This window comes from Pleurodeles waltl, chromosome 8 (genome assembly GCF_031143425.1).
Source record: "Pleurodeles waltl isolate 20211129_DDA chromosome 8, aPleWal1.hap1.20221129, whole genome shotgun sequence".
In the NCBI taxonomy this organism is placed as follows: domain Eukaryota; kingdom Metazoa; phylum Chordata; class Amphibia; order Caudata; family Salamandridae; genus Pleurodeles; species Pleurodeles waltl.
Genome location: NC_090447.1, coordinates 613,196,303 through 613,223,987, shown reverse-complemented (window position 1 = coordinate 613,223,987; position 27,685 = coordinate 613,196,303). Strand labels below are relative to the sequence as shown.

Below are 27,685 nucleotides of genomic sequence, written 5' to 3'. Positions count from 1 at the left end.
TATGCAGCGTGCCATCCTTGTAGGCAAGAGCTTCAGCATCCTACATAGGGCTAGTAAGTGCTATGTAAATGTTTCAATAGAGGAAAATAAAATAACTTGAAACATTTTGTACATTTGGCTGCATGTTTTGCTTGATCAGTAGAAGATTCCTCTGTATCCTATCTATCACACGAGTCTGTGAACTGACAACCCATGGCCTTGTGCAGTTGAAGGAAGTACTTGTTCAGCGGACACTATGGAAATTTTAACTTACTGTCCTTGATCTCAAACAATAAGTTCTGGGCTTCATGCTGGCTAAAATGATTCCTCACCCCTGAATGAGTGTAGATGGGTGTACAAACTACATATCACAAAGGTCGGTTTGATTAAGGCATGTAACATTAGAAATGTGGCTAAGCTACTTTTAGATGACTGTGACTGTACCTTTACGTCTGTCACCCTGAAGTAACAGTTCTCAATTCAACTAGAGATCTTGGACAGAGTTTGGTAGTCAAGTGTACACACTGGGCTCCTTGTCAAACAGGGTGTCTCTTCCTGTGAAATAAAATTCAAGTCCCCCGACATACACCCAGAAACTTTCATGAATCTGGAGATGGGTGAAGCAGGAAACAAACTGATTTACTTTAGAGATTATGAAGGATAAAAATTATTTACATTTCAGTGACAGTTCCAGAACGTCTTTACCTACTATGTACTACAAAAATAACTAATAGAACATGGAGACCCTCAGTGTTACATGTGGACCATACAGGTGTGAAAGTGACATCACTGAAAGCTGATTCTCATGTAGTGCATGGTGGCCCTGTGTCAAGTCCAGGGGGAACTGTGAGTAGTGTAAATGGGCTACGTCTGGACTTAGTGAACACAACTAGGAGGAGGCAAATAGGTGCATGACGGCCATCTGGCATAGGCTGAAATCACTTAGGATGGTGGAGCAGAGAAGAATTCCAAAATTACAAGAAGAATCGCATTTCTAGTCTCGAATCTGTAAATAACTCAACAAGCATATTTAAATTTAAGTACCTCAACTCAAATAAAAGACAGGCGATTCTACTTGTAGTTTTGCTTATACATAGACTGCAAAAATAAACAGTGATACCGCTCAAAAGAACTTAGGCCCTCATTCCAACCCTGGCGGTCCATGACCGCCAGGGTGGAGGGCAACGGAAGCACCGCCAACAGGCTGGCGGTGCTTCCAGGGCTATTCTGACCGCGGCGGTAAAGCCGCAGTCAGAAAAGGGGATCCGGCGGTTTCCCGCCGGATTACCCCTGGCCCAGAGAATCCTCCGCCATGGGGATTCCGACCCCCTTCCCGCCAGCCTGTTTCTGGCGGTTTACACCGCCAGAACCAGGATGGCAGGAACGGGTGTCGTGGGGCCCCTGGGGGCCCCTGCACTGCCCATGCCACTGGCATGGGCAGTGCAGGGGCCCCCTAACAGGGCCCCATTAGGATTTTCACTGTCTGCTTTGCAGACAGTAAAAATCGCGACGGGTGCTACTGAACCCGTCGCACCCCTGCAACTCCGCCGGCTCCATTCGGAGCCAGCTTCATTGTTGCAGGGTCTTTCCCGCTGGGCCGGCGGGTGCCCTTTTGGCAGTCGCACGCCGGCCCAGCGGGAAATTCGAAATGACCCCCGCGGTCTTTCGACGGGGGAACATTGGCGGGCGGCCTCCGCCGCCCGCCAATGTTGGAATGACCCCCTTAATGTTTGAACCACCTTTCAACTACAGCTATAGCATTGCCATGTTGTTTGCTCAGTATATTCAGATCAGTCAGCAGAGTGTGAGCTGACTAATGAACCAATATGTGCTTCTGCGCTAATTACAAAAGACTGCCTATGTGCACACTGATGATTCAGTGTAAAACTACTAGAAATGCACCTATACTTGCACTAATGAAGTGAACAGATGCATTTTGATCATGGTACGGCCCCAGGTCTGTCAAAATGGTGCTGATAAGTTTTTTAATGTAATGATGGCAATTTTATGACCCTGTTTTTATAAACATACAATCAAACAGCACCGCTGAAGCTTTCAAGGGTTTTAGGTCGAAACAGCCTCAGCCCATTGCTTAGTGAGACTCCCATCTTCTGTTATACCCATATAGTGTAAAGTTTAAGAAGGCATGTGAGGGCTTGTGTCTGTCTCTGACGCAAAACACTTGCTAGTATAGCACATAGATTCTAGTGTCAATTGGAAGGTAGAGACGTAGAGAAGTAGAAAGTAGAGAGATGTAGAAAGTCGCAGCACAAGTGCTGATTTCTAATGCAGTTTGTGCATCAGCAGGACACTGGTATTTGTGTGCCTGTCATTTTGAGGCATTTAGGCCTTGGTTGAGAGATTACACTTCTAAATGAAAAATACTGGGTGGTAACATTATCGACATTTTGTGCTGCTGGAAGTGACGCAAAGTGATACAAAGCAGAGCACAGTGTTGATAAAATAGTTACTTTCCCAGTACTTTTTTATACAGGAAAGTTGCCCTTAGAGTAGGACAATAGTGATTTGAACTACTTTAAGTCAAGGGGACATTCCATGGGTGGTTCTTGGGGTTCCTCTGCTACCACTCATGGTTTTTAACAGAAAGCTAGATCGATCAAAGTTGTCAGACCCAGCTTTGCATAAAAAATAATGCCTTCTTCAAACAGTCTTAAATAGGAAAAATGCTTACATTTCTCCAAACGTTTAAATAACTGGATGCCTGTTGCACTTTTCAGCACATGTCCATTGTGTAAAATGTAAAGAAATGGTTTAAGAATAGTATTTGGTACTGGCAGGTTACTCTTCCAGTACAAAACCTTTGCCAGTTTATTTGTTAGCACTGGGGAAGAGAGCTGCAGTAGGCCATATTTAGTAAATATGGTCTGTGCTTCTCTCTCCACCTAGTTCAATGCAACACAGTGGAGCAACTTTGCTTGCTGGGCTGCGCAAAGCAGTTTTATCAAAAAATCTACCACTTTGTTCTGTAAGATTTTGCTTCAGAGAGAAGAACCACAGCACTGTCACTTGGATCCTTCTCCCCAGTCCAGAAGAGCTATGGTCCTTTTTCAAGTGTATTTGTTCTTTGTGCCAGCATCCTTGACTATATGGCAAATGAGCATGTAAGCCTAGATTTACAAAGATTTAGGCCCATATTTATACTTTTTTAGCGCCGCCTTTGCACTGCTTTTTGATGCAAAAACGGCGCAAACTTACAAAATACAATTGTATTTTATAAGTTTGCGCCATTTCTGCGTCAAAAAGCGGCGCAAATGCAGCGCTAAAAAACTATAAATATGGGCCTTAGTGTTGGGTTTGCATCACCTTTTTGACGCAGAACCAACTCAAAATCCATTCTAGTATTTACAAAACAATGCAAATGCCTTGGGTTTCTTTGCGTCAGGGAGGTGTTCCATGTGTGGTGCATTAGCGTTTTCATTCATCCACAAATCAATTTTGCGCAAACCCAAATTTACAAAGAATTGTCTGCACCATAATGGTGCACCTGCATGATGCTGACTCAACCAGGAGAAACATCTTTATCTCTCCGTGTTATTTCCTTTTTGCATGTATACTGCATTCTGCAGCAGAAACATAAAGAGGAAAAAGCCTCAAAGATTATTTTTCATGTGGCAAGATACCCACCATGGTGCAGGTGTGCCTGCATGGGCATAATGCAGCCCAAAGCCCATCGCAGGGACAGGGCAGAAATGTGCCATTTCTTTGAAAACATGGCAGTCTGGTCTCTCCCTTTCACACAACGCTGGTCAGCAACTTCACTGGCAGCGCTGGGATGAAATGTTTCTATATCAGGGCCTTGATTTTTTTCGTTTTTTTTTCAGTTTGTTCTAACACAAACAAAATGGAAATTGTTCTTTCCACACATTTCAACACACCAAGCCCGTAATACTGGTTGGCAGCACGAATTGTTACCTTTTTGCCTGGTGGAACCAAGTTTTGATTTGCTTTGACAAGGTGTGAAAGGGCTTTCTTGATGTTCTTCTCCTTCATGCTCTGCAGCACAGCAGATGGGAGGAAGGTCTCGAGTCCCCATTCTTTCCTGAAAAAGAAAGCATGCCTTTAATCGCCCAGTCTCATTGTCAATGATTAACGCAGAGTTAAACAGACGCCGTGGTTCCTGTCTCGGCGAATCACCCCCAGTGCATCAGGGAGCTCATTAAATCCAAACCTCTGCAGAAGGGATTTTTTTGCACGCATGAGTCCCACGCTGAGGTAACACGTGCTGGTGCTTCTCTGTGGGCGGTATGAGGTGTTTAATTTTCAGTATTCCCACTTCATTGGATTACAGAATAATGATGCCTTAACAAGTAAAAGCAGGTGATTTTTTTTGTCACACTTAAATTATAGAAATGATAATTTATGCTGCAGAAATAAAACTGCGATGTCGGTTACCACTGAATTATGTATAGAGGACCAGAGCACAACTCTCCAGCAGCATTCGCAAATACTACGAACTCTTTTTTCATTCACAGCAAAATATAAACTGGGCCTCACTTACGAGGCCCGTGACGCAGGGCGGCGTAACTAGTGCCTTGCTGCGCCGCTGGGCGCCACCCTTGAAAGGGCAGAAATGCACCATATCTACAAGATATAGGGCATTTCTGTCCTCTACCCTTGCCGTGGTGCACAAATTGTTGCCTAGGCCAACGCAGCCACCTTTGCACCATGGTGCAAGGATGACTGTGTTGCAAGGATGATTGTTTTTGTGCAAGAAGGAGCACCTTCCTGCACAAAAACAAACAAGAGAGGTGTTTTCCTCTTTCTATATGTGCTGCAGAACGCAGCTCACATGGAAAGAGGAACAAATAGAGAGAAATAAAGCTATATATCCCCACTGAGTCATTCTAACACCACCCTTGAGGTGGCATAGAAACCTGACGCATTTCTAGACTTGTAAATTTGAGAATGCGTCAGATTCCTTCAGGGTCCAAGGGTGTTGCATGGGAACACACCAAGCAACACCCATGGAACACCCCTTTCACACACTGTTATGCGTGCAAGGGATCCATATTTACAAAGCCATGAAAAGGCTCACAGCGTGGCTCTGCGTGGCCTTGTAAATATGGACTGGCATACTGCGCCACTGGAGCGTCAAAAAACATTACACTCTGGTGGTGCAGTGTGCCGCCAGGGCTTGGTAAATGAGGCCTAAACTGTTTTATAGAACAGTGGGTCAGATTTAAAGATGTTTTATTTAGTTTACTTCAGCTAGATGCATGGCTGAGCGTATTGGCAGAGAAAGATGTGAACTTCAATTTAACATGTCTTACAGGTCAATGTTTGTCACAGACACTGACAAATCAACACATTTGAGGAAGGGAATGTTCAATCCAATGCTTCAAGTGGGAGCATTCCATTGCAGCCTTTTTTGTCTCCTCTGAGCCATTCCAGAAGAGAGCCAGCTGTGTTCATGCCAGCCTTGACAAAGTCAGAATGCCATTATCCACCATTAAATGCTAGGTGGCAACTCTTATATATTGGAACACAGGCACGTAGGATATTTGTTTGCCTAAATTGGCCATAATTAGACAGGTGAGACTTCTTTTGCAAGGCACAGTGAGTATCTGAGGACAGCTCGGCCTCCTTAGGGATATTCACAAAGACAATAACATCTATTGGGTGACATTTTTACTTTAAAACATACTATATTTATATAGCACACTCTATCATCTGATTGATATTTATGCACTGATAACAGGTGTTAATTATCCACCTCAATGGCAGTCATTTTATCAATCCCAGGAGGATGACATGCTGAGTGGGCTCCCTGGGATTCAGACCTGTGACGCTCAGTAACACAGAGATTTCTACAATTGAAATATATCCACTGGGAATCGTTCTAGTCAGTATTCCATTAGACAATTTCAGCATGGCTCTGCTGTAACACAAGAGGGCAAACCTTATGCAAATATGCCTTGACCTGGAGCAATAGAGCAGGCCAATCTGAACGGCAAAATGCAGCGCACATAGAAGTACCAAAGCGTAATTTTGGAATGATTGTTTATGTGCAGGAAGGGACACCTTCCTGCACATAAACAATCATCCATTGCATTTTGCTTGTTCTTTGTGTGCTACAGAATGCAGCACACATAGAAAAAAGCAAACAATAAGGAGGAATAAAAGCATTCCTCCTCATTTTGCCATGCTAATGCCACCCCTGGGCTGGAGATAGTTTTTGGTGCTGCCACATCTTTACAATTTCTCATAAATCTGGGGAAGCATCAATAGCAATGTATGTTGCATGGAACGCCCACTGCAACACTCACTGTACGCCCCTCTGATGCAGAAAACTGGGTCAGAGGGGCCCATATTTACAAGGAGGCGTAACGCCACAAAAAGTAGCATTACACCTCCTTGTAAATATGGAGCAGTGGTTAGCGTCACCGGAGAGTTACGAAAAGTGACACTCCAGCGGCGCAAGGAGCTCTTAAATTTGCCCCCATTGCCTTTGGCCTGGCCCTGTGCCCCCTCCGCAGAAGGCGGCCAACTCCTTGCTTCGCACTGCCTTTGTCAATGCCCAGTGAGGAGGGGTTGGCTCCTGTGCTAGAATAGGCTTAAAACCATTTCTGCCATTCATCATGCCTCCAGGGGCCAATACACATTTTTGGTTGGAGTTAAGAAACTTATTCTCCAGATGAAAAAAGCAGTGGCTTCTCAGTCCCGGATGGAAAGGGTATTATCAGTAACTGGCCACTTAGCCAGAAGTGGCCATCTGCTAAGAGTACAGGATAGCTGACAGAACAAAGGAACCCCTTAAAACGTCCTCTTTTGACTTGATTACCCCAAATGCGGCTGATCAGATCTGTTCACATTCACTCATTCCAACAGCTCTCCCAGATCTTTTTACACCAATATGTACAGGAGGGAGAGCTGGTTTTAAACCTGATAAAGGAGAGGAGAGTTATCTAAATAGACGGATGGCTAGGAACATCCTTGAAGTGCTTCCTGAAAGTTTCCGCCATCTTGAATTCGGGCTTCTGTAAATGTTTACAGTAAAGTTAAGAGGTAGTGCTACGAAAGGAGGTGGATATGCAGAGAACCCAGGCAGGACTGTATAGAGGAATTCCTCCAGTCACTACCTGGGCAACAGGAGAAGACTGGTACCTTACCACATCCTCCTTAGAACATTTCTGGACCATGTACTGGGGAAGAAGACCCCTGTGTCACCTGGATGATGTTCTCTTTGCCTGCTCCTGGTGTCCAAAAAACAGAAAGACTCCTGATGTGATGGGGGCCCTGTAGGCCACATAGGACTGGATCCTAGAGGCAAGACAGCAAATTCATACCACTGACAAAGCCACTTCCAAGACTACAAAATCAAACTTTGGGGCATGTTTAAGAGCCCCATGAGACACCTTAGTGCTGCCATAGCGTCATTTTTTTTAATGCTAAGGTGGTGCTAAAGTGGCTTTTTCCACAAGCCATATTTACAAAGTGGTGCAATGCATGCATTGCACCACGTTGTAAACCCTTGTGCCACATTATGCCTGCGCCAGGCATAATGCATGCAAGGGGGGCGTTCCGGCGCTAGGAGGCTCACAAAAAAGGTGCAGTGAAATTTAACAGATTTCACTAAGCCATTTTTGGCATCATTTTTAATGCCTGCTCAGAGCCACTATGGGCCACCTTGCAATTTGCTACCCTATTGTCAAACTTTTTGACACTAGTGTAGCAAAACGCCACAATAGCATCAAAAATTATGAAGCTATTGTGCTAACGACCGCCATGGTGTGCTGTATTATAAATACTGTGCAAACATAGGGGCATATTTATACTCCGTTTGCGCCGAATTTGCGTCGTTTTTTTCGACGCAAATTCGGCGCAAAACTAACGCCATATTTATACTTTGGCGTTAGACGCGTCTAGCGCCAAACTATGAGTAAAGAGCGTCATTTTTTTGCGTGAACACCTTCCTTGCGTTAATGAGATGCAAGGTAGGCGTTCCCGTTCAAAAAACTGACTGCGACGCAAATGCGTCGTATTCATACTCCCGGGCAAAAATCATGCCCGGGAGTGGGCGGGCCAAAAAACCCCGCATTTGCGCCGGATTTTAGCGCCTGGGTCAGGGTAGGCGTTAAGGGACCTGTGGGCTCAAAATGAGCCCAGAGGTGCCCTCCCATGCCCCCAGGGACCCCCCCTGCCACTCTTGCCCACCCCAGGAGGACACCCAAGGATGGAGGGACCCATCCCAGGGACATTCAGGTAAGTTCAGGTAAGTATTTTTTTTTTTTTTTTTATATTTTTTTTTTGGCATAGGGGGGCCTGATTTGTGCCCCCCTACATGCCTCAATGCCCAATGACCATGCCCAGGGGACAGAAGTCCCCTGGGCATGGCCATTGGGCAAGGGGGCATGACTCCTGTCTTTACTAAGACAGGAGTCATGTAAATGGCGTCTGGGCGTCGTTAAAAATGGCGCAAATCGCGTGGAGGCGATTTTTTTGCGTCAACCTGACTTGCACCATTTTTAAGACGCCCTAACGCCATTTTTCCCTACGCCGGCGCTGCCTGGTGTACGTGGTTTTTTTCCACGCACACCAGGCAGCGCCGGTCTGCTTGCGCCGGCTAACGCCATTCAATAAATACGGCGCCCGCATGGCGCTTCAGAATGGCGTTGGCCGGCGCAAAATTTTTTTACGCTAAACTGCGTTAGCGCAGTTTAGCGTCAAAAAGTATAAATACGGGCCATAGTGTCATTAGGTGCTGGTAGAAAGGACAAAGAAAAGTAGCTCATCATCTCTGATGCACCACTTTTTCTTAAATGTGGGCATTTGTCGTGCTCCGCTGGAACTCCTTGGTATATCTGACCTCTGCTCCATCATAGTCAGCCTGAAATTGTGCCTGCATCCTCGCCCACTGTGAACTGTTGTTTTTCAATAGCACTTTCCTTTTTCTAGGTGCATGTTTCCTTAATTAAAAAAAAATCATATCAGTGGATTCCCTTCCACACTTTTACTGGTTTTGGTGTCTTTCTGCTCATTACATTTTTCTATTTTCCTCTAATTTGGTTTGACTTTTATTGTGTTGTGTTCTTTACTTTAAAGTTATTGATACTGTTTTTGCTAAACACACACACCTCTCTCTCGAATTGCCAGCTGCTTGTGGTACAACTACCAAGGGTTGTGCAGGGTCTCTCTCCTTTTCGAAAATTAATAATCCACTTTCTGATGCCTATGTTGACTCCCCTTCTCAATATTTTGATAGCTTATACTCTGGCTGCGATATTTGTGTAGCATGATATGTAAAACCCCATATTCTGGTACTATACTGAGAGAAAATCGGTGTCTCAACTCAAATGGGGATTACGAAATGTACAGTAAATCCTGGGCCTTTGAGGTTTTATTTAGAAATTCCAATGTTAAATGCATTCAGAGTTTACAAAAGCAGTAGTTATCCGAATGATGGGACAGCCAGATGAAGTTGCTGCTCGAACACTCTTTCCCATGGTAATTACTGTGCCCCACATTACCAGTATGTAGTATTATGGCATCGGTATTTCCATGAACATCGGAATGAGGGCCTATGCGTTCATGAGCCCTTCTGTGAGGCTATAATCCTAGGTGAAAGTTTAGATACCTTTCATTTGCCTTATTTTCACGGATACCTCCATTAGATTTGTCTTCCGTGCAATAAAGTTGTTGCAAAAGTGAAAGTGTGCAAAATATCCTTGCTCAAAACATGCAACCTATGATATTCTGAAAAGGTGCTCAAGCGCTGCACAAATCATTCTGTCAAGCGGTGCAGTTATACTTACTCAATATACTTGAGAGAGATTTTTTGGGTCTGCTTGGTTGTGACCATCGCAATATACATTTGTAATGCTGCCAACCGCAGTGCAATGTCATACTTCAGTTCTGGTCCGAATCGTTCCTGCACGACATCATTGCAACTCTGCAAAGAATCCAGTAGATGGCGCATCAGGATAAAATATAACTGTTCTTTAAATTATCGTAAATGATGAAGAGATAAAAGGCAACCGAGAAAGGTTGTATTTTTAGAACTGTATTAAAAATGCAATAAATCATGCGTCCGTGACTGGCATATGTAGTAATATCAGCAAGTGAATCAGGCATTGGATTTATTGTCAAATCATATTTTGTACATTAAGGCCCATATTTATACTTTTTGACGCTAAACTGCGCTAACGCAGTTTAGCGTCAAAAAGTTTTGCGCCGGCTAACGCCATTCTGAAGCGCCATGCGGGCGCCGTATTTATTGAATGGCGTTAGCCGGCGCAAGCAGACCGGCGCTGCCTGGTGTGCGCGAGAAAAACCACGTACACCAGGCAGCGCCGGCGTAGGGGGAAAATGGCGCATGGGCGTCTTAAAATGGGGCAAGTCAGGTTACGTCGAAAAAATCGTCGTAACTCGACTTGCGCCATTTTTTTTCGACGCCCATCCCCCATCAACATGATTCCTATCATTGTAAAGATAGGAGTCATGCCCCCTTGCCCAATGGCCATGCCCAGGGGACTTATGTCCCCTGGGCATGGTCATTGGGCATAGTGGCATGTAGGGGGGCACAAATAAGGCCCCCCTATGCCACAAAAAAAATTTGAAAAATAACAAAAATTATACTTACCTGAACTTACCTGTACTTCACTGGGATGGGTCCCTCCATCCTTGGGTGTCCTCCTGGGGTGGGCAGGGGTGGCAGGGGGGGTCCCTGGGGGCAGGGGAGGGCACTGTGGGCTCATTTTGAGCCCACTTGTCCCTTAACGCCATCCCTGACCCAGGCGTTAAAAAGCGGCGCAAATGCGCCGTTTTTGGCCACGCCCACTCCCGGGCGTCATTTTTGCCCGGGAGTATAAATACCACGTAAAGGCCTGGGAGTCATTTTTTTAGACGGGAACGCCTCCCTTGCATCTCATTAACGCAAGGAAGGGGTTCACGCTAAAAAATGACGCTCACTCCGGGCACTTTGGCGCCCGAAGCGTCTAACGCCATAGTATAAATATGGCGTTAGTTGGCGTTAGTTTAGCGTCGAATTTGCGTCGAAAAAAACGACGCAAATTCGGCGCAACCAGAGTATAAATACGGCCCTAAATGTTCCTCTGGTCATCCACTCAATTTCCTCACAAGGCTCCCTTTCATCCCAGTGCCTCTAACAAAACCAATGCCAACACACCCCTCTCAGCTCTGTCCTGGTTGTCCACACCTTTGATTTATGGCAACAGTAATGCAGGGCATTCATTTGTAGCACATAGTGGGAGCACTGTTTTTGCATATTAGTAAGATAATGCAGAGGGCTGCTAATGAAGGTAAATGTAGCCTGTGCGGTGCCTTTCTTAGAGGACGCCACATGGGGGAGCTCCATCTAAAGCCTTCAAAATATAAAGGGAAATGTACTAACTTTACTAAAATGTACTAACACTGTGCAGGGTTTGAGTCAGAAAAGAATGCAAACCCAGCCAAAGAGTTGTACTGGGATTTACTTTTTAACACAAGTCCTGATTTGCATTGAAAAGCAGATTAAATCAATGCAAAATAACCCTATGCGCTACTTTTTGTCAAGGTGGTGCTCCCTGGTTGGTACATGAGCTTTACCATGCAACCACCCATGGGTTCTGATTAAAATCCCTAGCTATTAACATTGGCAGACAGGAATTTGCACCAAAAACAACACCTCCCCAAGCCAGGCATATTGTTTGAGGCAAGTTTATTTTCTCAACACGTTATAGACTTCACTGTAAAGCACACATATAAAGTACGTCAAAGCATAGTAATTTGAATTTATAGGTTCCTTTCCAGTACAAAACCTATTCTTGATATCACACACACTCACTCTTTCATTTGCACAAGTCAGGCTTAAGTGTATCAGCTCAAGAGGGAGACAGAAACAGCACCATATCTTAGTAAACATAGGGCTGTTCAGCTTTCTCCCTTTCATGCAATGCAGTGAAACAACTTTGGTTACCTCGCTGTGTTGAGTAAAAACTTTGGCTGACATTTACTAATTCACTGACATAATTTGTCGCAAGGCAATGTATGTCCTTATCTAGGATTTACTATTTGCATGGCCATGCATGGTTTAGTAAATCCACCAACCGATTTTTATCCAATCCCAGATTTACCAGGGTCAGTAAACCTGGGATTGCACCAAAATGGTGCACTTCCCATAACGAGGAGAAATATCCTTATTTCTCCCCATTAGTTCTATTTATGGGCGAGCGCAAAGCGCTCCATCCCATTCTGTAATCTCTCTTTGGGCTTCAGACCACACCCATGTCACGTCAGTCACTTACATTGGTTCGTGGGCTTGCCTTTTAAAATCCATTTGCTTTCAATTGGGAAAGGTGTGCATACGTCATGCCTTTTCCGGTGTTTAGCCCACTTACACAGCACTGGTAAACTACTAAAACATTTGAGGCTCGATGTTTTCAGCATGGTGTCCGGACTACTTTATCTGTTTTTTTTTCCACACAGCGCGATCGAGCTGCATTTGACATATTCCAACGCTAATAGCTCTAAGTCGAGCTAATGCGAGACCCGTCGCATTGAAAATGCTTGTTTTTATGTGTGATGCATTCCACATCACACATAGAAAAAGAAAATTGCCTTTAAGGGTTTTGTGCATGAAGGTGTCCCTCTCTGCTCAGAAACAATCCTGCTTGTAATCCTTCCAGGCTAGGCAACCACATACAGAAACTTCGAACCCCAACCCACACCTATGGACTTCCTTGACAGATACATCACCACTGTAATTGACACAAACCACATACTGACCACCTGGAACATCCTATCCACCCAGGACATCACCTCCCCATGAAATTCATCAACTCTGGAGCTCCCACAGACCCATGCCCACACTACATCTTCAACCCTGGAAACCAAAGGATCAGCCAGGAACTCACAACCCGGTTCAACACTTCTATCAACACCGCAACATTTCCTGATGCCTGTAAACATGCCAAAGTCAGACCACTACGCAAAAAAACTCTGCTGACCCCAGTGAACCTAAAAACTTCAGGTCAATCTCCCTGCTCTCCTTCCCAGCAAAGGTACTGGAAAAGATAAATCAACAAGCAAATCATGACATACCTGGAGCAGAACCATCTACTCGATGCTCCCAATCCGGCTTCCACAGCAATCACAGCACCAAAACTGCCCTGATCGCAGCCACCGATGACATCCGATCTATCCTCGACTATGGACAAACAGCAGCTTTGATCCTCCCCAACCTCTCGGCAGCCTTCAACACCATATCCCACCACATCCTGATCAAAAGTCTCTACCACATCGGCATCCGATGGGAGGCGCTCCGATGGATCACCTCCTTCCTCACTAGAAGAACCCACAAGATTTACTTCCCACCTTTCATCTTCGAACCATAGGAGATCCCTACGGTGTCCCTGAGGGCTCATCCCTCACCCCCATGCTCTTTAACGCATATATGACCCCGCTGGATAACATCGCCAGATCCCGCGGTCTCAACATAATTTCCTACACAGACCACCCCCAACTCATCCTCTTACTCACTGACAATCCCTCCGCCACTAGAACCAGCTTCCAAAGTTGCATGACAAGCATCGCTAATTGGATGAAGAACAACTGCCTGCAGCTGAACACAGACAATATGGAACTACTGATCTTTGGCAACAGCAGCAACACATGGACCAACTCCTGATGCCATCAGACCTAGAACCCATACCAACTCTCTCTGACCACGCCAGAAACCTCAGAATCATCACGGACAAGAAGCTCACCATGAAATTGCAGATCAACTCCGTCTCCTCTGTATGCTTCCTCACTTTCCTTTGCTACGTAAGATCTTCAAGTGGTTACCTCTACACATGAGACGCACTGTGACACCGGCCCTCATCACCAGCTGACTGGAGTATGGCAATGCCCTCTACGTAGTATTCGCTGCGCACATCCTACAAAGACTTCTGACCATACAGAACACCGCAGCCAGACTCATCCTCGGCCTTGCCCGACAAACCCATATCACACCCCACCTCAGGCAACTCTGCTGGCTCCCTGTACAGAAGAGATGCCAATTGAAGCTGCTGACCCATGCATACAAGGCTCTACAAAACCAAGAACCTGCGTACATTATCCACCGCCTGAACTTCCAGCAACCGTCAAGGAGACTACGCTCAGCCACCATTTCACTTGTCCATACTTCCTGCATCTTCTGAATCAGAAGTGGAGGACGCTCCTTCTCTCACGTTGCAGCAAAAACCTGGAGCAGCCTACGCATATACCTCCAGACCATCATCTTGCTTCCAGAATTCCAAAGGGCCCTCAAAACCTAGCTGTTCAAATAAGCCTCCGGGGACCAGCAAGCACCTGGCTACCCTATTGGGGGATTAGCTGCGCTTTATTAATCCCAATTGATTGATAGAACTTGACCTCTTCTTTCCTTCCTTTGTTTTGCTGATTATCATTTAGCAACTAGATATACTGACAGAGCTTGTTGTGGGCAGAAACGAAACTGGTGATCAGCCCCTCCCTTTAGTTCCCAGAGTACCTAGAAATATTTTCAACATCCTAAAAGGAGGAATATTGGAAAGGTTCAATCAACCATGGTGGGGCACAGGTTCCTTCCTTTGAAGAGGAGTCTGGGGCGTCTCTCTCCCTTAATATACATAGCTGTGGTAACTGCCTACTTCCAAATGGCCAACTGCACCTTCTGGGGGCTTTCTGGGTGGACGTCAACTCAGTCAACAAAGAACCTCTAGACTAAGGAAGAAGACGTGTGGTTGTCCTATGTGGAAAGCATCCACCCTTCATCTTGCAACTCTCAGTCTAATGAAAGATATAAATTCTTGTGAATATCTACAGCTAATCAGGATGGCTATAATCAAAAACTGATTCTGTGGGATGTTCTTTAAGAAACTACTTAGCATTATGGAAGAGACCAGGTAAAAGCCCTCTTCATGTTTATTTAATCAAAAATAAAATGCACACTCATTTGAAGTGGTCCACTAATAGCGGACTCTGTATTATATCAATAGTAAATAATAGCAGGATTGGTGTACCACAATTTTACACTATGTGCAGTGGCACAGTGCTTGTGAGAGGTGAAAAAGATGTGAACACTGATTAAAAACAGAGCAAAAACACAAAGCCAGTGAGGATTCAATTGTATTTCAGGCAAACTGTAACATTCCTAAAGTCTTGCGGAGTCACAAAAATACCATACAAGCACCAACTAATGTTAGTTCTAACATCTTACTTTCTTCAGTTCTTACGAGCCACTATTGCCTCATTTCTAGGGAATACCTAGATACCCCATTACTACAATACAACTAACCAGTGGTGTAACACACAATGATGGGCAACCCTGAAGAATGTGGTGAGGGGCCTCTCAGTCTATAATATCTCACAGATAATCATAGTCCTTTGGCTGAATGGAGCCCCCCGGTGGTTAATTTGTAAATAAAAAAGTGCTGGTGCCCAAAGCTCTCCTTTGAAACCCACGGCTGCTGCAATTAAATACTGAATACTGAGGCAGCGTAACCCTAATGCCATTTTGGGCCTCCTTAATCTATTTACAGCCACTCCCTGCCCTGTCACCTTATTCTTGCAGCTTTCTTCTTTCTCCCTTTGTGACTCTTTTCCGTCTTTCTCTTCCTCCATCTTTCCCATTTGTGTCTTTTGCTAAGAGTAAATACCCCATGCAGAAAAATAAGTGCCAGTCCTCAAAAATAAGTGCTGGTGCCCCGCACTGGAAACCACTGGCTCAAATTAAGCACTGGAGGCCCTCTACACCCTTGCGCTGGAGGGGCTTCAGAGCCTCTTGTCAGTAACCCCAACGACAAATGCATAAATTGTGCTTGTGCTGCATCTACCATGCACAAATGTTCCAATGACCGAAATCAATAATGCAGAAAGTTGTGCTCAGAATGTTTGTATACATCTAAGGCACACAAATAATAAATACAAAGGGATCCCCTGTCTGTCTCAAACCTGTGGGCTTCATTGATATAGGGGTCTGCAGGCAGTGTAGTCAAGTTACCAACAGTCTGATACAGCGCAGAGTGGGCCTATTAGAGTGCAATGCAATGGGTCTCGCGTTTGCTCAAGTCAGAGCTATTAGTGTTGTAAATTCCTAACTTGACTTTTCTTGCCACATACATTGAAAATGAAAAGTAAAACAATTGACATAGTGAGCCAAGTCACAGCGCCATGGCCGCCATGAGCATGAGCACGAAGGAGACACACAAAAGGAAAAACAAGTTTGCTCACAGTCAAGCGTATCGGCAATCATGCAATTATCCATGTAACAGGGTCGATGGCCAAGGCAGTAACAAAACCGCCCCAAGGAGGGACAAGCGTAAAGCATTTACCAATGACAACAAAGGATTTTTGAAAGGCAAGCCTATGGACGAGTGATAGTGATGGGCATGCGTTGGGCGTGGTTAAAACCCCACATAGATACCAACACGCTGGAAAAGCAGAGCTTGCGTGCAGCTATGCTCGACTTAAAAAGGAACTTTCATGGACGAAATGGGATATGGAAGCACAGCTGCCCCTATTTTAAGTAGAAAACTAGATAAAGTATATTCAAATCACGTTATTTGTGAATCCTTAGTTGGGGTGGTATCACGCAGAAGCACTGACTCAATTGAAATAAGTTTTCATTGATCATTTAATTCGTGACAAAATATTTCAACATTTTTCTTAGAAAGCATAGAACTTTTAAGCACATGCGTTTATTGTTTTCTGTGTTTGGAATTAAATGGGATAATTCAAATGTACTTATACATCAACTGTAGCACTGCAGGCAGGGACAACTAAATGAAAATCACCTTATCAGAAACACCAGTAAAAATGCAATTATGTTCCACCAACATTCACCAGATGTAAATGTTCTTCATAGATTTTTTATGGCTATTATTTAAATCTATCTGTATGTTGGTTCAGCAAGCACATCCATCGTTGAAATGCCCCAGAAGTAGTAGTACAGGCTCAGTTTCAAGAACTCCTGTTCTTACAATGTGTAAGCTACTTATTTTAATGCCTTTTAAGTGGAAACACAACAAGACAGGCAGGCTGATCAAACCACCGCAGAGAAAATCCTTTGACGGCTTGTTTATATTTCTCAGTCCAGGTCAGCACCTATGCAAACATTTAAGGCTGAGATAAAATGCTACTGCTTAAACAGAAACAACCTTAGGGCCTGATTTAGATACTGGCAGAGGGGTTAGTCCTCACAACAGTGACGGATATCTGGTCTGCCGAAATCTAAATCCCATAGGACACAATCAGGCCCTTATTGTATTTTAGTGTAAGGAAGCATTAAGAATTATCCTTGAACTCTTGTACATTTCAATCGGATTCACTTTTATGAATGGTTACCTTTCGCCCCAGTGGGAGCTTTCTTCCAATGAGGTTTATGCTGTTCCAGTTACTGGGATTTAAAAAATATTAGGCCTTGTTCATACAGGAGATATCAGCTGTAAACATTTGTTTATGACTACATTTACCTTTTGTTCACAAAGGGATTGGTGGCAACGCCAAAGCCCATTGATGTGTTTGGAAATCTCAGTCACGAGCGAGGACTTCTCTGCACTTCTAAATCCCACTCAAGGGGTGGAAAAATGAAGCTCGCATGGCATGTTTAGCCCGGACGTTTGTGAATGACAACAAGAATGATTATTTGTGTGCATTCACAAACTCCTCTTAGTCTCCTATCCACCCTAGAAACAGTAAGATTTTTCCTCAAGACAGGGGCTGTTGTAAATGTCTTTCCAGGGAGAGAAGAGGAATGAATCACCCTCAGAATTATTGGGAGTGTAATAGAAGGTGTTCCTCCATGCAGAAAAATATTTTCACTGTCAAGGAAAATAAAGATGTTTGCAAAGGGGACCTTATTATTTCTGTGTGGAGGTCCCTGCTGTGGAGAACTACTTTCTGGAATTCACCAATATTTGCAGGGAACTACATGAAATGTTTGCGCCAGGCCTATTTCCTCCTGGTCATGTGAAATTCCCTGCAGAATCATATTCCTCCTGTTCAGACAGGAGGAATATGATTCTACGGTGAATGTCAGATGCCCTTTCCTTGAATATCCATGGGAATAGGTATGCCACAAGCTTTCCATGTGGATTTCTGGGAATGTTTGCAAATCACAAAAAAAAGTAAATAGCTGCAAAGCTGATAGTGTACTACCTTCTTTGTGACTCAGTCCTACCATGTGACAACTGAGGCACCCTGTGATACATGCAGATAATATAGCTAGAAATCTGAAATGTTTTCTCACTTAGGACCTGATTCTGAGTTGCACAGTATTAGCGCGATGGTAAAATTGCTTGCTCACCCTACAACCGTGCAATTATGAGTAGAACCCCACAAAATGGGAACTTACCAAGTGGGATTGATTGATTTCTCCACTCACAATACGACACAGAATTCACCATAAGCAAATGGTAAATGTAGGCAATGGCCTGTGTGTGGCAGTAGGGAGTAAGGGAGGCGGTTGAGGGATTAGGGAAGGAAGGGAAGGCTTTTCTTCCTAGCAAGGGAGAGTATTGATGCTTGCTCTAGCAAGAAACAAATTGCAGAATGATGCTTTGAAGTTGTTGCACTGAAAGCCTCAGGCGATTTTCCAGCCATCTATTACTGACCGGAAACATTGAGGAGGTTGTCCCACATCCGGTAAAGTCAGCTGAGGAAAACTAGAACAACTCATAATTTGTATGAGCCAAATTATAATTATCAAAATGTGCTACTTTTAATCTGCCTAATTTGTAATTTGGCCCATGGTCTGCATATGCTCCGTCTTGCTAATAGACAGGAAATGCTGGCTACAATATTAATTTAGTGCTGCCATAGTTTATAATTGCAAGGAAGCCTTCCTCATCCTCTGCGTGAGGGGAATTCGTAAATGTATTTAAAGTTCTGTATAAAAAGATAATGACATGTTAATGTACTAATGTATTTTTTAACTACCTGTCACTAACTTCGTTTTAGTTTCTGTTTCCTGGGGCCAGTTTTTTAAATGTTAATAATTAAATGTAATTTTCATGGTTTTAATTAACTGACAACGTTTATTATTATTATCCTTACTACATACACAGACAGAGCCTGAAGAGGGCAATATTCTTGCTTTTTCGTCTTCAGCTCAAATAAACCAGTCTATGGAGCAAAGGATAAATGTATAACATAACATGGCATCTGAGGTCCCAGACTTGGATGCCGAAAAGATTTCAATACTACTTTCTTTGTTGTTTTTTTTTTTAACAAATGTAGATGCTCTCTTGGCATCCGTAGAAGGATTCTGAAGAAAATGTGTAACTCTACTGCAGGATTAAGTCTGCGTTTGGAAAAGACTAAAACATTTTTGGGAACTCTCAAAACATTTAGGAAGAAATGCTGCGCAGCTGTCACAGCCACAATTTTCCAGGAGTACTCCAAAGGGTAAACATTATGCATGTGTTATTGTAAATGGTGTACATTCTGACATGTAAATGCATAGAGAAAATACATTTGCACAGGTTTTTTTTGGGCCTGATTTAGAGTTGGTGGTTGGGCTCCTCCGACATAAATGTGACGGGCATTCTCTCCCCTGTATTACGAGTGTCATAGGATTTAATGCACTTACAATACTGCACACGTTTGTGAGGGAGTTACCCGAAGGAACTCTAAATCAGGCCATTAGTCCTTTTGAAAGGGGTACATGAATGACTATTTCTAGGATGGGAATGAGGTAGTGAAAAAACACATTTTTGAGTATCCACAAACTCACAAATGTAGGGTGTTTGCCAACTGTGCATTGATTTCCCACCCTGTAACTTCAACTCCCGGTCCCAACATGATAATATGCCATACCGGTTTAATCTTGCATTGAAATGAATCCCTTAACAAGTGTAAATGCATGTTCTGTGAAGTGCAAAGGTGAGTTTATACTTATAAACAAGGAAAGTTGCACTTATGTGGACAAATAGGTTTGTGAATTTCTCCCCCCACCCGATAAATCTGAGCATCAAGGGCAGCATATTTTAAAGTGTGCACTTCATACATATCCACACTCAGTAACTCACTCATTTGCTCTCCTTAAAGTAGTGGGAGCACTATCCCTTACCTGCACATACAGATATTCAAATGCCACCGGGTCTCTTCTCAAGAGTTCAACTGGGTCCTTTGGAACAAAACTAATTCGGAAAAGACACCTCATCTTATGTGCTCCTGGTCTCTGCGTCACCTACACAGGACAAGCAATAGTAACAGATAAATAGTGGTATATTTAGTCTTATAAACATTTATACTCTGACAAACTGCCATTTCCACCAGTGGCGGCTGGTGGCTCTTGAGAGTGTTAGGACGTAAAAACCATCTTCGACTGTCACCGAGTGAGCAGAGTGACTGAACCCAACTGACCCAAGGGGTTCAAGGCTAAAAGACACTGGGCCGTATTTATAGGCCCCTAGCGCCACAGGAGCGTTACTTTTTGTGCCGCTCCTGTGGCGCTAAGCACAGTGCCACATTTACAAGGTGGCGTTAAGCCACTTGTTGTGGCTTAACGCCGCCTTGAAAATACGGCCTCTTCCCACACAGCACTTTACATAGAAGGGGCATGCAATGGGTGTTCCTGTGGGCGTGCCACAGCAATACCCATTGCATTTTGACACTGCCTCAGATTTATTTAATCTCGTAAACCTGAGGCAGCGCCAAAATCTAACACCACCCACAGGGTTGGCGTTAGCAGGGCGCAACGAGGAGGAATACTTTTATTCCTCCTTGTTTTTTGCATTTTCTGTGCGTGCTGCATTCTGCCACACACATAGAAAAAGCAAAATGCCAGAAATGATTGTTTATGCGTGGGAAGGTGTCCCTTCCTGCAAATAAACAATCATTTGAAAATGATGCTTTGGCACTTCTGTGTGTGCTGCATTGTGCAGCACACACAGAAATGCCAAAGTTCCATTAGTTATTGTTTATGTGCAGGAAGGGGCACCTTCCTGCACCTAAACAATCACACCTCTCAACACAGACATCCTTGCACGCTGTTGCAAGGAAGCCTGCGTAGGCAGCTAAATTTAGCACCAGCGCAGGGGGAAATGCAGGGGTGCACCATATTCCCTTAAATACAGCGCATCCCTGTGTTTCTAAAATGACGCAGCGCGGCGCTGCCAATTTTGGCGCAGCACAAGGCTGCGCCACTTTTCTTTAAACCTGGACCACTGTCTCCACATTCAGCATACAGGCAAAAGTATGCCGATGGGCTTTGCATTTACGTTGCCTCACATTTACTTTACATTAGTGTAATCTGAAGGCGCAGCAAGGCAAATTGTGATCACTATAATAAACAACTCACTTCAATGATGGACAACAATTACCCTTTTGTCATAATTTAGCCAGTTACTACATCCATAGATTACTGTTTTCTCACTTGCACATTAATTGCATATTAATTTTTGCTACTGAAAGTATGCTATACATTGGTAGAGCCACAATACAAGATTATTTCAGGTGCTGTTACAGAAGCCTGTGAGTGTCTGACTGGCCAAAAGCGTGGCAAAAAGTATTTTTTATGAACAGAAAATTAATTAGTTAACAGCTTTGAAAGAGTGCAGCTTGGTTGTGACAATAAACATTTGTGAAATAGAGGAGTCACTGGTGCCTTTCAACACATTCTACAAGGGGGTGGGGCATTATAATGTATTGGATACACAGCAAAACGTATGGGTGTATTTATCAGGATTTGTGTTCCCGTTGCGCCACACAAGGGGATGCAAGGACGATGCAAAACCTACGTTAGATTTATAAAGCCATGCAGGGCCATCTTGCATGGCCCTGCATGTTTTGATAAATATAGCGTAACACAAGGCAACACACATTGTTGCTTTGACGCAGGAAGGCGTTCCATGAGTGGAGCATGGGTTTTTGCGACACATCTACCCACGGATTCTGACTCATTACTAGATTTACCAACACTGGTAGACCTGGGAATGTGTCTGAATTGTACAACAACACCCCCAACAGAGGCACAACGAGGAGAAATATATTTTCTCCTCATTGTTTCCCCTTTCTAAGTGTTCTGCATTCTGCAGCATAAATAGAAAGAGAAAAATGTCTCTAAGGATTGTGTTTGTGCAGGAAGGTTTTCCTTCCTGCACAAAAACAATCCTGCCTATAATGCAGGCAACCTTGCAACTTGCTGCAAGGGTGCCTGCACTGGGGCTAGGCAGGCAAAAGTGTGTCAGCCCTAAACAATTACAGAAATGTGCAGTATAAAGTTAAATAAGGCTCATTCCTGTCCTTTCCTTTCAAGCAGTGCAGCACAAGCAAGGTGGCTTGCTCCACTGTGCTGCATGAAAGATTTGGTGAATATTCCCGTAATTACTTCTAAGTGCCAAGACACAGAGTCGGAATACAAAGTACCATGGCAATGGTTTCAGTGTGTGATTTTGGATTACGCAAGGTATAGTGCGGATATGACAGTTAAATCTTTAGAGTTGCAGAAATCAGACGCGGTTCCTGCTAATGGGCTGAAGGGCTTTGACCCACTGCTTTGAATCGCAACCCACCTTGAGATTAATGCAATGTAAAGTTTTGGTGCATATAAATACTCATATTGCAACAGCCCTGTGCTGCATTTACCCGTATTAATAAATAACATCACAAAGGGAAATGGAGTGGCAGTTGCCATTGAAAGCTTCAGTGCTGTGTAGTTAAAGTGTGCATGACAGTCTGACCAGTCTCTGGACTCGGCCAGCCTCACATGCGCACTGCAGGCTTCACAGTACAAATCCACAATGAGTTGAGGCCTGGGGCTGGGGCAGAGAATGCAGCCCTCTATGTTGCCTGCCATTCTATTCCTGGTGCAGCTCTTATGCTATTTAATATGATAAATATCATAGGAGCTACGTCTGCATTGGCTCTTTGGCATAAAGCAGCCTTCAAGATCACAGTAGAGACAGACTGCAGAGGGACGGGAAGACCATAAAAAATGACCACTTTTAGCGCTGTTTTATTTTAAAGTGCACAATGATTTGACATACTTTTCTAAATTATCTCCCAAACAAGCAGTTGTGCGCAAAGATATAAGGTGGAGAGGTGTGTCCTGACAGCCGAGCTGTGCATGTGCCGTTTGTCCCGAGAATGTGTGCAGGCTTTGCTTGCCTGCCTTCTTTCTGAATCTTCTTTAAGGTGACACACAAAGCAGACAAGGCGCCTGCAGCTTCAATACTGAATATTGTCAAAGCCAATGTAGATCACATTGATTTGTAGATCCTACGTATTAGGCAGCGCAAGCTGTATGGTTGTGAAAGACCTTTTGTGGGCTTACTAAGAACCTACAGGGTCTTCTCACCAGTCTATTGCTTGCCATTGGCTGGCTTTGTTGGCACTTTCATTTGCTTGTCCCTCATTTTATGGCTTTACTTGTCCCAGCTTGTACATCTTGTGTTTTACTCTTGCACTTGTGTGCTCTTTTCTCTTGAGCACTTCTCCCACTTTTCTACACCATTTGTTGGTCTCCCCTTCATGTTCTTCTACCCATGTTGCTTTCACTTTTATTTGCTTTTCCCTTTATGGTGCCCTCACTCACTCTAACATTTGCTTTTCCTCCAGCACTCTTCATATGCTTCAGCTGTGACTCATGTTGCTGTCACCCTAGTGTGCTTCTTTTCTTCTCCACTCTCCCTCTTCAGACGTAAGTTTCATTACAGGGCACTCTTGTTCTCTTTGATCCCCTCAGTGCCAATACTTCGTTTTCACTTTCACTAAGACCAGAGTTACCCATGTCCTCTGGGATTGTCTGAGACACACCCTCTTTAGGCAGGTTCAGTTTTTCTCTTTATTGTCTTCTGTCTCCAGCTTCTACTTGCTTTCTCACAACACTAGGTCCTTCATCAGGGTCTGAATCTGAATTCGACTCATTCACCACTACAGGACAAGACTCTCCCAGCTCAGCTTCAACTGTGGATCTCTCCAGACCCCCCTCAGACCAAACATCTGCTGTTTCAGGCTCTGTTTGATCCATGACAGCTTTACTAACCTACTCCTGTTCTCTCTTTGTTACCACCAGTACTTCTGGTACAGGTGCTGTCACATCAAAGGGACATTCAACTCTGCAGGTATGGGGAAGCATGTATCCAGTTATGAAGACCTCCACATTTAATTGCCATTATTGTCACAATGATCACTTGAAATGGCCCACGCAAAGGAGGCTCCAAACACAGCGTTCTTACGTGTTTCTTCCGCAGGACCCAGTCTACGGTCATGTCACTGTTCGTAATGCGGAGAGGCTGTGGCTGCTCTGACCTGATGAAACACAGAACGCACCACGTCAGCTAGCCCTTTGCAGTAATCAAATGCACCTGTAATGCATCTGTGATGTTCACAAGTGCATTTGCAGGTATAGCTGGCAATCTCATAGCTCTGTCCATGATTATCTCATGGGGTGACAGTCCGGTCCTCTGATCAGGTACACTGTGGTGACTCATCAACACAAGAGGCAAAGCATCAGGCCGTTTCAAAGATGTTGAAGCAAACACTTTTTCCAAACTGGATTTCAACATCTCATTTATCTGTTCAACAAGACACAAAGCCTCAGGTCTATAGCTGCAATGTAGTCTCTGTTCCACTTGCAATGCTGCACACAACAATCTCAGTATCTCATTATTAAATTGAGTCCCGCGATCTGAATCCAGAGAAGTCGGAAAGCCAAACCTGGGTATAAGTTCTCCTAACAACAGTTTTGCTAAAGTGAGACTATCAATTCTTTTGGACAGGTACGCTTTAACCCAATGCAAGAAGATACACACAATCACCAGGACATATGTCAGCTCCATACACACAGGCATCTCGATAAAGTTCCACTGCATCCTTTTAAAGGGTCCTCCTGATATTCATATGTGATTTAGTGTTACTGCAAATCTCAATTTCTAACATTGTTCGGCTGACACACAACACATCTGTGACACAATGCTTCAGCCATCAACCTGAGCTTGGATGAAACCATGCTTACCTAAACAATCTTACCACAGCACCTCTGCCACCAAGAACTTAATCATGAAAATGCCTAGCTATTGGAGGTAACAAACTTTTTGGCAACACTGGTCTACCATCCATCCACTGAAACACAAATATCATCATCTCGCTTGACACAACCTGCTCTGACCCAACCCTGCTGTTGTTCCTCTGACACCTCTTCCTTTTTGTTTGCAGTTGGTCTCACCCCTTCCCTCATTGGTATGTTCTCCATTAAAAGTACAGACATTGCGAGCACAGTACTTTGCGACCTCATCAGCATCATTGTTGCCTCAAAGTTAGATGATAACTTCCACTACAGTGTGCAGGGCACTTGACCATTGCAACCTGTTCTAACATCACTTGTTCGTCACTCTGGTTTGGGGAGCTGGTTGAGTTCATACACCCCCTCTGGGACCATAACTGTCCAAAGTCATGAACTCCACCAAAGCTATACTATTGGTAAAAACTGTCACCTTCAGCTAGTCTGAAACACAGCATCCTCTAAAAAGAGCAGTCACTTGTGCAGAAAGTAGCCTTTAAATCCAGGAAGCTTCAATAACTCCTGAAATTGTGTGACTGCATAGGCAGCTCTCTACCTTTCCCCATTGTCTTGTAAACACGACCCATCAACATGTAGCACAAAATCAGATTCAGGTAGTGTATTTTGTATTTGTATTTTATTTATCTCATGTTCGGTCAATAAAAACCATTACATGAAGAGAAGAGGAGGGAAAAAAAATGGAAAAAAAGGAAACCAAAGAATCATAAAATACAGTGAAAAAATCGGATTACGTTAAGCATAACGAAGGACTCCAGATTCTTCTTGAGAATCTGATTGAAGATTAGGGGATTTTCAGTATACCGTTGAAGGACTCTGCAACATGCCAAAACACGACTGAAATACGATGAGGAACTGACTGTCCTCATGCAACGGTATTGATAAGAAAGATTGGCACAAATCAATAATCTGAAACAAAATCACAGCTAGATTTGGTAGTACAGGAAAGCAGGGAACAACAATGTTACTGACTTTTTGCAAGTTCTGAACAATGCAATATTTCCCACTTGGCTTTTGTATGCCCATAATGGGTAAATTGCATGGACTCCCCATACTCTCCTTCAAGATTCCTTGTTGGATCAAAAACTCAAATACTAGGGTAATCATTCACAGCCATTGTTTCAGCTGCCATATTTTATTGGGGTGTTTTCAGATACTTAGCATTTAGTTTCACCGTGATCCAAATGGGTTCAACACCTTTGATCAATTCAGTGTATTTTCCAGAGAAATCCCAAACCGCACAACTGACTGCATCTTTAAAGTCGGGTGGCAAATCATCAATGGTCATTAGGGAAAACAATGTATTGTAAGAACCATAATTCGCGAATTTAAAGGTAGCATCTTTATCATGTGGGCGAATTCTATGCCTTTTAGCGTACAATAGATGACACAATTTAGTTTACAAAGAAGGACTCTTCCCAAGAGACTCACTGGACTACAATCATACACCACAAATCAGTGATTGCCTTCAAAGCATCCCATTCTTACAGACACTTCTGTCATTTCTTGGGTTGTCATTGTTGTATTCGCAACCTCTACAACTTGGATCATTTTTCCTGAGAGGGTAGGTCTGGGGCTTCTACTGTTCTTAAAGTTGAACAGGAAGCACCAGTGTTAATCAAAAATGACACGTGGTGCACTTCACAGTCTATGATTGGACCACTCTGGTCTAACTCAAAGGCTGTACCAAGCACGCAATCTTCCTCCCTCCTCAGGCACCATCAGGCTGACTGATCACTGCCATAATTCTTGGCAGTCTTAAACATAGGAAACTGTTGCAATGGATTATTGCCCTGAAATGTATTGAAATTCATGTTTGGAACCTGGTTAGGATTCAATCTGGGGCAATTTGCATTTTGTTGTGACATCAGAGGTTGTGGAACTTGCATCACTGGAGCTTGTAGCACAATAAAAGTCTGTCATCTCTTTGCACATTTTGCATCTGCATGGGGTTATTATTCTGGGGTTGTACAAGCCCTGAATTCTGGATCTGATTGGCTGGGTTAAGATGACATTCCTGCTTCCAATGCCCCAACTTGTTGCAATAATTTCATGGATTTGTCTTTTTCAGATTACCTACATCCATCCCTGTACTAGGATCAATTAAGACTCCTCAACCTCTTCCCTACATCACAGCAGGTCCCCGCTGAAACACTCCTTGCATAATACTGACATTCCCTACATAAGGCTGAATATGACTACTCCTCCGTGCAGCCTTTATCTGGGCAACCATTAATTTCTCTTTCAGCTTCTTTAAAAAAAAAACATTTCATAATTTTCATTCATGAATAATACAAACCACATTATGTGAGCAGTTTTACGTCTTCAACATCAATATATAGTTTGGTGGGTATTCATACACTAGACATTATCCTTTTATCGGGACAGGAGTCATTGATTCAGTTTTTCAGTAATAAACATTAATTCAAACGTGTAAACTGGGCGGTCCCTACATATACATGGAGACAGGAGGGGGAGTGCAGGAGTTGAAATCTTGGTGGGGAGAGAGAACGAACACTCATCTTTTTTTCCCAGTCTGACATGTAATATATCTATCAGTCATGGATCATCCATCCAGCATAGAATCCTGGCACTCTTCTGAGAGCACCTGCAATTAGTGCAGCAGCATATCCCATTCCAGGGCAATGGGAATTTTGCACAGGCCGCATACTTCCGCTCTAATAAGAGCCACAGACTCCACTT

The 27,685-nt window shown here is 43.8% G+C and overlaps 1 protein-coding gene across 2 annotated transcripts in view; it reads right to left on the bottom strand.

Annotated features, from left to right (window-relative positions):
- Positions 1-27,685, bottom strand: part of FRMPD4 (FERM and PDZ domain containing 4) — a 1,397,101-nt gene that overhangs the window by 119,456 nt on the left and 1,249,960 nt on the right. For both annotated transcript variants that reach the window (XM_069204702.1, XM_069204703.1), the window contains exons 9-11: positions 20,030-20,149; positions 9,753-9,889; positions 3,913-4,039 (exon numbers count right to left, since the gene is read on the bottom strand). In XM_069204702.1, coding sequence (XP_069060803.1) covers positions 3,913-4,039; positions 9,753-9,889; positions 20,030-20,149 — 384 coding nt within the window. The remainder of the gene's footprint in view (positions 1-3,912; positions 4,040-9,752; positions 9,890-20,029; positions 20,150-27,685) is intronic.